The sequence below is a fragment of the Canis lupus genome, chromosome 33 (assembly GCF_011100685.1).
Source record: "Canis lupus familiaris isolate Mischka breed German Shepherd chromosome 33, alternate assembly UU_Cfam_GSD_1.0, whole genome shotgun sequence".
NCBI lineage: Eukaryota > Metazoa > Chordata > Mammalia > Carnivora > Canidae > Canis > Canis lupus.
This window is the reverse complement of record NC_049254.1, coordinates 18,712,790-18,725,005: the sequence shown is the minus strand read 5'-3', so window position 1 is coordinate 18,725,005 and position 12,216 is coordinate 18,712,790. Positions and strand designations below refer to the sequence as shown.

The 12,216-nt window shown below is 34.7% G+C and overlaps 1 protein-coding gene across 5 annotated transcripts in view; it reads right to left on the bottom strand.

Annotated features, from left to right (window-relative positions):
- ATP6V1A (ATPase H+ transporting V1 subunit A) overlaps nt 1-12,216 on the bottom strand; it is a 65,454-nt gene that overhangs the window by 25,017 nt on the left and 28,221 nt on the right. For all 5 annotated transcript variants that reach the window (XM_038582848.1, XM_038582846.1, XM_038582847.1 and 2 more), the window contains 4 exons: nt 9,907-10,001; nt 7,086-7,214; nt 3,876-4,090; nt 3,460-3,597 (listed from right to left, as the gene is read on the bottom strand). In XM_038582848.1, coding sequence (XP_038438776.1) covers nt 3,460-3,597; nt 3,876-4,090; nt 7,086-7,214; nt 9,907-9,991 — 567 coding nt within the window. In that variant the 5' untranslated portion in view covers nt 9,992-10,001. The remainder of the gene's footprint in view (nt 1-3,459; nt 3,598-3,875; nt 4,091-7,085; nt 7,215-9,906; nt 10,002-12,216) is intronic.

Here is a 12,216-nt window from a genome sequence, read left to right as displayed (position 1 = left end):
CTAAAATCAAAGTAATCCAGATTCCTCTTGAGGGTAGAGAAGTGGTATGCAGAAGTGGAGAAGGAGATTTATACTTTTTCTTGTAATTCTTTATATACGATTCTCATTTTTTTTAACCAGGTATACTTATTACTGTTCCAATAACTAAAAAATAGGAGTTTTTGAGAAAGAGGTATTTTAAGTAACAGAGGAATAGTTAAATAAATTATATGGATACACACAGGGACAAGTCTTAAAAGATATAGAAGACACCCCTGGGACTGGGGGGAGAAATGAAAATTTTCATAATTTATTTTGTACTCTTTCATTTGTTTACTTTATTACTATGCTCTTATACTAAATAAAAATACTTATTCAGAACCCTAAAATATTTAATAACGTTAAATATTAAATATTTATAAAAGCAAAAAAGATGAGTAATACTCGAACATTTATGAACACTGAGATGGTTTCAACTATTCACAAATAATCCCAACATCCACACACCTACAGAAATCTGTAATTTTGTTGATACATGAATTTGAATTGTCTACCCCAGAGGGTTCCTTCCATGAAGGATGGAGTGTGAGTCTCTTAGCTAGTGAGTCAGGCTAACTGACTGCCTAGAATCCCAATCTTAACTCTTTCTGTTTCTATATTTTGTAGAGCACAGATTTACTCTTATTAAATAATTAGAAAATTATTATTTTACCATTGGGAACAGATTATTTGTTACAATGATCTTCTCAATAAAATTATCTTCATACCCACAGACTATTTTGACTTCACTATATGATATGATGTGACTATCAATAACACTAAAGGACTAAGTTTTAAATAGCTTATCCAGAGTTAGAATTCCTATAATCCAACATACAATTTATTATGTATATATAGATTGACAGTTAAAATCAAAGTAAGTCTATTCTATGCTTTACGAATCAGAGCTTTAATAATGTAGTATAAGTTAAGATGGTAGGAAAATGTTATACTATATATTGCTTTCCCTTTAAAAACAACTCCATATGTTCTGCTTTTTGTGTTCCCAAGCCCAAGTTTAAAGATAAAATCTTTATAAAAATCTTAAAAAAGGGACACTTGGGTGGCTCAGCATTTGAGTGCCTGCCTTCGGCCCAGGGCGTGATCCTGGAGTCCCAGGATTGTGTCCCATATCGGGCTCCCTGCGTGGAGCCTGCTTCTCCCTCTGCCCTTGTCTCTGCCTCTCTCTCTATGTCTCTCATGAATAAATAAAATCTTTTTATAGATTTTATTCCCTCAATTTATATATAGCATTTCAATGCATAAATCACATAAGCAGCACTTCAAATGATATCCAGAACACTTACCATTATTTGAAAGTAACAGGAAGTCCAAATGTCATACTTTGTTCTTATACTGACATTGCTACACTGATTAGATATAATGGATAGCCTATGCTATCACAAGATGGTAGATCACTCATAATTCAGGGATGCTAGAAATGTTCAAGGCATTTAGCTATTCAGCGTCCCAAAGACTCAAGCTAAATGATTTGGCAGATTTCAGGACAATACTAAGGATAAATCTGAACTTCTGTGCATTGCTAATTTGGAGAGTAATTTGACCATACCCACCAAATTTCAAAATGTACATATCCTTTGACCTAGTTCTTGCATTTCTAGGAATTTCCTTTATGTATACAAAATGTCCTGTTATCAGAGGCACCGGGGTGGCTCAGTTGGTAAAGCAGCTACTTTTGGATCAGGTCTTGATCCAGGATCCTGGGATGGAGTCCTGCATTGGGCTCCTTGCTCAACAGGGAGCCTGCTTCTGCTCTTCCCCCCACTCATGCATGCGTGCTCTCTCTATCTTAAATAATAAAATCCTTTAAGGCTCAGCAGTTTAGTGCCTGCAGCCCAGGGTGTGATCCTGAAGACCCGGATCAAGTCCCACGTCAGCCTCCCTGCATGGAGCCTGCTTCTCCCTCTTCCTGTGTCTCTGCCTCTCTCTCCTCTCAGTGTATTCTCATGAATAAATAAATAAATAAAATCTTTAAAAAAAATCTATTTTGTTAAAAAAACAACAACAAAATGTCCTATTATCAAAATATTATAGCCCATTTCTTACACCATAAGTTTGGAAATGAACATTACTACAGAGACTAGTTAAATAACTTGTGGTAGTATAAGAGGCTGTAATATGTAATACTCAGCAGTATTAAGACAGATTCTCTGGAAAGATATGTCCTGGATTCAAATCCTGAGTCCTGGGCAGCTCGGTTGGCTCAGCGGTTTAGTGCAGCCTTCAGCTCAGGGCCTGACCCTGGAGACTGGGGATCCAGTCCCACGTCGGGCTTCCTGCGTGGAGTCTGCTTCTCCCTCTGCCTATGTCTCTGCCTCTCTCTCTGTGTCTCTCATGAATGAATAAATAAAATCTTTTTACAAAAATCTTAAAAAATAATTATAGGAATTATTTACAGGAAAAAAATAGGTGTTGGTGAGGATGTGGAGACAGGGGAAACTTCTTGTACTGTTGGTGGCAATGCAAACTGGTGCAGCTACTCTGAAAAACATTATGGAGGTTCCTAAAAAAGTTAAAAGTAGAACTACTCTATGATCTGGCAATTGCACTACTAGGTAATCACCCAAAAGATAAAAAATACTGATTCAAAGGGATACATGCACCTCAATGTTTATAGCAGCATTATCAACAATAGGCAAATTATGAGAAGAGCCCAAATGTCCATCCCTGATGAATGGATAAAGAAGAGGTGGTATGTGTACACAATGGAATATTACTTAGCCATAAAAAGAATGAAGTCTAGCTATCTGCAATGATGCAGATGGAGTGAAAGAATATTATCTTAAAAGCAAAGTAAGTCAGAGAGAGACAAATACCATAGGATTTCATTTGTATGTGGAATTTAAGAAAAACAGATGAACACAGGGGAAAAAAAAGAGAAGCAAACCACAAAACAGACTCTTAACTGTAGGGAACAAACTGAGAGCTACTGGAGGGGTAGGGGATGGACTAAATGGATGAAAGGTCTTAAAGACAGAACTTGTGAGAGCACTAGGTGCTGTTATGTAACTGATAAATCACTAAATTCTAAGCCTGAAACTAATATTACACTGTATGCTAACAAACAGGAATTTAAATAAAAAACTTGAAAAAAAAATGAATAAGGGAATCTAACGTATAACATGATGACTGTAGTTAACAGTATTGTGTTATATACTTGAAAGTTGCTAACAGAGTAGAGCTTAAGTGTTCTCACCACACACACACATAAATTAAGTGCATGAAGTGTTCCGATGGAAGTGTTAACTAACCCTGTTGTAATCATTTTGCAATAAAGTATTAAATCATCATGGTAAAAAAAATATGGCAGTTATTTAAAACCGACATATTAAATATCAATTCTAGTACTATTTAGGACACTAAAATGGGACTACTATCAGGAAGGACCACACTATGAGATAAAGTTTATAAACTACTTACTGAGGTATCGTAATTTCCAGGTGGAGCAATATAAGTTACAGTTCCTCTGTTTCGTGGGGGTAACATGATTTTGTGTTTGATGAGTGAGTTCTCATTGACAATTCCATAAATATCTCCACCAGTGATGTGACTACCAACCTAGAGAACAAATGCATTCGCTGTTTAATGTTCAAATAAACATCAAGCTGTTTAATGTTCAAATAAATGTCAAATAGATTCATCCTTGATATTATTTAAATCATTTGCTTCACTTATCTTAAACATTTTAGTTCTACAATTCTTCTAGTAGATTTAAAGAGAAATTTAAACTATGCTTCTGTGGCCTATTTTTATTTGACAAAAGTACAAAAGAGTTCACTAAACATCCATTTCACATTCTTTCACCAACTTTACAAATCTTGGTTACAAAGACATACCCGTAGGTTTTTGCAAGGTGTAAAATCCCATTTGACATCTCTACTAAGAGCAGAGACGTTTACTCCTCTTGGAATGTAGATACTTTGAGTCTGACTGCTGATATCTGACAAAGGTCTCTGAATACCATCAAAGATAGCTCCCATGATGCCAGGCCCAAGCTCTACCGAGAGGGGTTTACCAGTACGGAGTACAGGATCTCCAACAGATACACCAGCTAGAAACAGTAGTTGAGGAAAACTCACTATGAAAGTTTAGAGACATTATAAGAAGGAAATACCACAGCTGAATGGGAAACAATACTTAAGCTAAAACAGAAATTCTCAAACTTGCTTAGTTTGCAACATCCTCAGTGTTTAACTTTTTCACAGCGATCTATAACAAAAGATATACCTAATAATTCCATTTATTAAAGTTTTATCCAACCAACTTAATAAATATGTATGTCCTAACAACTGTCACTTTTTTTTTCTTTAAGATTTTATTTATTTATTCATGAGAGACACAGAGAGAGAGAGGCAGAGACACAGGCAGAGGGAGAAGTAGGCTCCACGCAGGGAGCCTGATGCAGGACTTGGTCCTAGAACTCCAGGATCATGCCCTGAGCTGAAGGCAGACACTCAACTGCTGAGCCACCCAGGCATCCCCTAACAACTGCCACTTTAAGAGAAAAGTATATATAGGTTGAAAGAAAAAAATGGTATTTTAATTTCATTTTTCAATAACAGTTCTTCATGGATGATTTCATGGGATATAAATACCTACTGGGCATTGTAAAATTTTCAAACCTTGGAATCAAACTGAATATCTGTTCCACTTTCAGCTTAACAATCACAACTCAGCTTTGCAGAGATATGACATCACTGACAAGAATATAGTGTCTTGAATAATGAAAGGGTCTATTAACTGAAGCTACTGGTTCATGTGACGTCTGACAACATGTCTAATATTCCTGTGTTAACATCAAAAATTTTAAATATCCTGGGATATCACATGAGTTTGGGGCAGCTGCCCAGGGTGCCTTCTGCACATTTTGGGAATCACAGAGCTAAAAACAGAAGCAATACATTGTTAATATATTATTTCATCTCTACTTAATACTCTGTTTCAACTACACTATTGAGGAATATCAGTCCCCAACAGGGGCAAAGTTTAAAGAATTTTACAGTGAATTCTCTCATATTGACCAGTTAGATCCTATCATTAACATTTTCTGATACTTTATCACATACCTATCCATCTTCATAATACACATTTTTAAGTAAAATGTTTTACTTTTAAGTAAAAAAAGCAAGGTGTAGAATAGTGCATATAATATGCTATCTTTTGGGAATGAAGAGAAGAAAAATAACATTAATATTAGTTAACAAACTAGAAAGATATATAATAAAAGGAATTAGGGATCCCTGGGTGGCGCAGCGGTTTACCGCCTGCCTTTGGCCTGGGGCACGATCTTGGAGACCCGGGATCGAATCCCACGTCAGGCTCCCGGTGCATGGAGCCTGCTTCTCCCTCTGCCTATGTCTCTGCCTCTCTCTCTCTCTCTCTCTCTGTGACTATCATAAATAAATAAAAATTAAAAAAAAAAAGGAATTAATAAAAGTGGCTGTATGCATATGTGTTTTGAAAATTGGCCAGATATAAGATGACAATGGTGGAGAGGTTTTTCACTGTATACAAGTTCATTTGTTTTTATTTTAAGTCTTCAAATCACATAGAAGATTGAAAGATAAACCTAACATTAAAAAACATCCATTAAAAAATCCTTCTAATTAGTTATGATTTTATAGCTACAGACTTCTAATTTTATTTAAATTTTCAGATGATTTTACTTTGATTTAGCACCCTAGTACTCACACAGAGAAGTTACCTGAAAAAAATGGATTTTAATATGGCAAAAAAGTTGTATAAAGTAAATCTTAATTAATGAGCCAAATAACTAATGCTGCCCGTATATTTATAGCAGCATTATTTACAATAGCCAAGATATGTAAGTAACCTAAGTGTCCACTGATACATTAATGGATAAAGACAATGTGGCATGTGCATGTGCGTAAAGAATATTCTGGCCGTTATGTGTATACAGATAGAATATACTGTGTTTTCAATATATACATGTTATATTACACAATAGAGTATGACCCAGCCATTAAAAAAAAGGATGAAATCTTGCCATTTGTGACAACATGGGTGGACCTAGAAGGTCCATATTAAGTCAGATCGAGAAAAACAAATACCATGTAATTTCACTTATGTGTGTAATCTGGAAAACAAATGAACAGACAAACAAGGAAACAAATTCATTAAATATAAAGAACAATCTAGTGGTTACCAGAGGGGAGAAGGTTGGGTAGATGGGCAAAACAGGTGAAGGAGATTAAGAGGTACAAACTTTCAGTTATAAAATAAATTAGTCATGGGGATAAAAAGGTACAGCATGGGGAATATAGTCATTAATACTGTAATAACTTTGATAACAGAGGATAACTACACTTATGGTAAGCATTTCATAAAGTATATAATTGTCAAATCCCTATGTTATATACCTGAAACTAACATAATATTGTATGTCAACAATACTTCAATAAAAATTTTAAAAAAATAAGACTTAATGCTGATCTTGAGAATAACTTAAGTAAAACACAAAAGTGAAGTTAAAAAAAAGTGGTTCCTCTTCATAAAATCTAATACATTATCTCTTTTTCATTGAAAACTTAAAATAAATACTATGCTTAAAACAAAAGTATGATAAACAAGTAGTAAAGATTCCCTAGTGCTAAAGCTATAATGTACCATGCCATACATACAACATTATTTTATTAGGATAGAGTAGTGACTCATTTATTTATGAATTTTCTATTTAAAATGGAAATCATGATCAGAGAATTTTAACCCTTCAAACCGATGTCGTCATTCTGTTTATGCTTTACAATATGTGTTCACTCTCAAGAAAATTGTAATTGGTTTCCCCTAAAGTTTGGGAACTACCAAAATATTAAGAGCAATACGAGTTCAGAAGATAATACTAATTTCTTAAAAAATGATCATAAGTTCCTAGTACCTTTCCTTAATAAATTCTTATATAAATCAGGTTTCTTTATGACACCATTTCATGCTTTTGATACTATTGGTTGTTGCTGTTTCCACCTTTGCCATAAATCCTTAAATTCTGACTTGCAGAAAGTGGCAAAAAATTGAACCAAAAAGGATACAAGTTTCTTCATACACTTGGATAGTTGCCATGTCACCCTCCAATCGGATAATCTCTCCAACCAACTCACTGTGGCCCACTCTCACCAGCTCATACATGGCTGCACCGGCCATGTCACAGGCTGTAACCACTGAAAAGAACAAATGAGTTTTTAGTAACTTAAGACTCCGTGAATAGAGATAATTAAGATATCCAATTAATCCAATAATACATCTTTCTCATATATTCTTAAGAAAAAATGTATGAAACATATATCGTTTTATAAGAATATAAATTTTAGCATCTGATACAGAGGTAAACAAAATAAATTTGTTAGGCTAAAGTTTATTCATTTACATAACACACATGAAAATTATTTTCAAAAAGTCTTAAGTTCTATACAGTAAATTCTTACCTAGCAGCATTGAGGCACATTTTGATCAACTCAAGTTGCTATACTACATGGAATGATGGGATTTAGGAACAACATAAAACATTTTTAAACTAAAATTGGAACAAGAGCTTTAGCTAGTAGCATGGCAGAATCAGTTTGCTGTGTTGTTACCATTCCTTTGAGAAATAATATTTAAAATTACATCTTTACTTTGACTTCTAACACTTCATATTGGTGGTTCTTAAAGCTCTTCTGGGACAAGAACCCCTTTGATAAACTAATGACAGCTCTACCTAGAAAAACTCACATATGCATCTACAAAAGTTTTTTTCAGAGGCACCTTGTCTAGCTCAATCAGTAGAGCATGCAACTCCTGATCTCAGGGTTGTGAGATCAAGCCCCAAGTTGGGTGTAGAGATTACCTAAAAAATAAAACCTTAAAATTTTTTTTTCATAGACCTTTTAGCCTTTCATAAGGATGTTTATAATCAGTCATCACCACTGGGTGAAGTCCTGATTAAGAATTCTTATTTCTTATAAATTCTGAACCAGAATTTTTACTTACTATTTTATATTTTAGATCATGTTGTCTAGTAAGTAAAAGTTATTTTTCTGGTAGGCAGGGAAAGTTGTACATTTTCAGATATGTGTAGGAATAACTCTATTACCTAATACATAGTTCTAATAAATGTATCAGAAGGCTGAATATTAAAAATATTCAAGTAGAAACCATTAAAGTATTAATATTCAATTAACGCGTTAGGACAATGAAGATTTGTTAATTTCATAAATATTTACCTCTACACCTACCATATAAGAATAATTAAGATGCACAGAAATGTCAGAGATGACTAAAATTTTATTTTACTATTTTTTAAGAGGGGGGATGGGCCAGAGGGAGAGGGAGAGAGAATCTCAAGCAGGCTCCCCACCACAGGGAGACTGACTCAGGGCTCAATCTCACAACCCTGAGATCATGACCTGAGCCCAAATCAAGAGTTCAACGCTCATGACTGAGCCTCCCAGATGTCTCTAAAATTTTAAATCATATTTCACAGGGCTGCCTTGGTGGCTCAGTCGGTTAAATGTCTGCCTTTAGCTCAGGTCATGATCCCAGGATCCTGGGACTGACTCCTGCATCCGGCTCTCTGCTCAGTGGAGGGCCTACTTCCTCCCTCTCCCTCTGCCTGCTGCTCTGCCTACTTATGTGTTTTCTCTGTTAAATAAATAAATAAAATCTTTTATTTTTTATTTTATTTTTTTGTATTTTTTTATTGGAGTTCGATTTGCCAACATATAGTGTAACACCCAGTGCTCATCCCAAATAAAATCTTTTTAAAAACCATATTTCAGAAGCTTAAAAATATGCCACTTCTCTATCATTTTATATTAAATACTTAAGAATAATAAGTTCTAGGAGTTTACTACAAGTTTCAAAGAAACATTTTTACCTAAACTCTTTTGATGGTATTCTTTGTCTTTTCCCTAAAAATTCTTGAGTGTAGCCTGTGTTTCCTAAAGATGCTTCAATCAAGGGGAAAATTGTTTCTCAAATGGCAAAAAAGATTGAAAACAGTGAGATGCATTTTTGCCAATAAGTTCAAGCTCAAACACCAAGTTCTAAGCTTCAGTAGAAGCTTCTTAGGGAGAAAATAAACACTGTGACTGACTGACTTTATTTGCATAAACACTGAAAAAGGGTCATCACCACTACTGTGAATAGAACAAAAAAAGACTATAGAATGAGGTTTATAAAAAGACATAAGGAAAAATATCCATGGCCTAAGGATTATAAATCAATGAGCAGATTTTACCTATGGAAAACTATAAATCATATTTTACAGTTAGATTAAAATGAATACTAGAATGAGATTTATCATTTAAAATGCAGTACTGCAAGTTTTGGCAGGATAAACAAAGTTTTTAACTGCTTTCTATTATTCTCACATCATAAAACTTCTTACCCACATATAACTAGTTATGAGATATCTAAAATAAGTGTTCAGAAGGATTTATATATGCAAAGAGCCAAGAATGATATTGTTGAGAAATGCTCTGAAAAAAATTATTTAAGGGCAAACTACATAAACATATATTTACTGAATGACTATTATCTGCAAGATATTATATACTAAAAGCTATGAACTTTATATAGTCTTTTAAGCTTAGATTTCACACAAAAATTAAGACATCTAAAACTGAACACCAATTATACATTTACATAATAAACAGGGTATTACAAATTAGTGCCCAATAATTATTAAGGTAATGAATGCCAGAGAAGTTCTTATGATGGAGGTATTACCTCAATAACAACTAAGAAATCTTTTAGGGACAAACAGAACTTATATGGGTGAACAGATACCTGTGTATTTTACCTAAAATGCCTTGAAAAGACATTCATTTAAGTTAAGAGTCTTTACTATCGAGATTATTACATATTACTTACCAGGTCCTGAGACCCCATGCACATAACCAAATGTGCTTTCTTTATCTTCATCAAGTATTTTGGGTAGCTTGGAGAAATCCATCATGTTAATTTACCTATGGTTAAAAAAAATTATAGTTACAAACTCTAAAGCAAGAAAACTGACATAAGTAGTCAATGCCCATCATTGGTGTATTCTTGAGTTATCATTTCCTCAGAGTAAAATATAAAATTCTTAAAATTTGGTTAAAAGTGCCCTATTCCTGGAGGGTCTACAGTCATTAAAATTCAGAAGTACATATTTTTATGCAAAGTATTCCACAGAAAATAACAAGGACCATAAGAAACAACACGAAGTCTTTCCTATGGCTCATCCAGCCCCACGTCTTGTCCTCCCTGCCACTACCACTCTAACCTCCTCCCCAATTCCTCTTCCCCTTTATCATTCTGCATATACATACTGAACATCTTGCCTTTCTTAAAAACACATACATTCTGCACCAGGGTCTTTGTTATCCCCCTGCATGGAGTATTCTTTTTCCAGATAGCCATTCCTATAACTCCTTCAAGTCTTTACTCAAATGTTTCCTTCTGTGAGGTGCTTCTCTGGCCCCCTATTTATAATTGCAACATATCTCTTTTCTTCCCTGCTTTACTTTTCACCATTTCAATGAAAATTTTTTTATTGAGAAAATTTTTTTAATGTATTATCTGTCTTTATAATTTTTCTGGAAGCAATTTTCCTTCCTTTTTTTTTTAAAGCAGACCACAGAACCATTTAAGAAATTCAGTTCAACTTTACCTTATAGATGTGCAATCTCAAAAACCCAAAGAATGAGGGGCACCTGGGTGGTTCAGTGGGTTAAGTGCCTGCCTTTAGCTCAGTTCATGATCCCAGGTTCCTGGGATTGGGTCCTGTGTCTCACTGTGTCAGGCTCCCTGCTCAGTAGGGAGCCTGTTTCTCCCTCTGCCCCATCCCCACACAACCACTTGTGCTTGCATGTACTCTATATTTCAAATAAATAAATAAAATCTTTAAAAAAAAAAAAAAAAAAGAAAAGAAAAGAAAAGAAAAACCTCGGGTAGCCCGGGTGGCTTAGCAGTTTAGCACCACCTTCAGCCCAGGGCCTGATCCTGGAGACCCAGGATCAAGTCCCATGTGGGGCTCCCCACATAGAGCCTGCTTCTCCCTCTGCCTGTGTCTCTGCCTCTCTCTCTCTTTCTCGCTCATGAATAAGTAAATAAAATCTTAAAAAACAAAACAAACAAACAAAAAAAAAAACCTCCAAAGAATGAACTATTCAAGTCCAAACAGAAAATTGGTTGCAGGGATGCCTGGATGTCTCAGTGGTTAAGCGTCTGCCTTTGGTTCACGGTGTGATCCTGGGATCCAGGATAGAGTCCCACATCGGAGTCCCACATCAGGCTCCTTGCATGGAGCCTGTTTCTCCCTCTGTCTGTCTCTGCTTCTCTTTCTCTGTGTCTGTCATGAATAAATAAAATCTTTAAAAAAAAAAAAAAAAGAAAGAAAATTGGTTGCAGATCCCAAAGTAGAAAGTTCATTTTTTTATTGCTGGTCTAATTTAATAATTATTGGCAACTGAATAAGTGAGATAAAATACATGTACATATAAAAAGCTAATAATGTCCACAAACAAGGTAAGGATAACAGATTAATAAGTAATAAAGTATCAAACAATACACATTTATTTACTAAAGGAATAGAGATCAGAATGTTTAGGGAAGACTTCTTGAAGGTCATGTAGAATTAGCATAAACTAAGGAAAGATGACAGGAAAGGCATTCCAGGTAAGGGAAATAACATGAACAAAAGAATGGAAAAAAAAAAAAAGAATGGAAATAAAATTTTCAGGAACAGTTAAAAGACCAGTCTGACTGGAATAAAAGTGAAAAATAAGAATGCAAAGGTAGAGAGAAACTAATATGTGGGTCTTGAAATGAATGCTAAGTGGACTTTAGCCTATAAACAACATGAAACAATCAAGGGAGAAGTGTTATGAGAATTGTTAATTCATCTAACAGATTAAAATAGGAGAGGGAATGCAGGCCAAAATACATTGAAAAGTTCTGGAAGTAGTTATGGCTTGAGTGTCAATGGTTTTCAATTTATTAAATGTTTATTAAGCTCCTATCCTGAAAAGACACTGTGTTGAATTTAGGGAATAAGGATTGTGAATAAAAGGAGCTATCACTGGCTTTAGACAAATGTAGTATATAGCAAAATGACTTTAGTATTCAAAATGACAACACACCGAGAACAGAGGAGAAATTGATTCAGATGTGGGAGAAGTGCAAACCAATGTGTAGGCT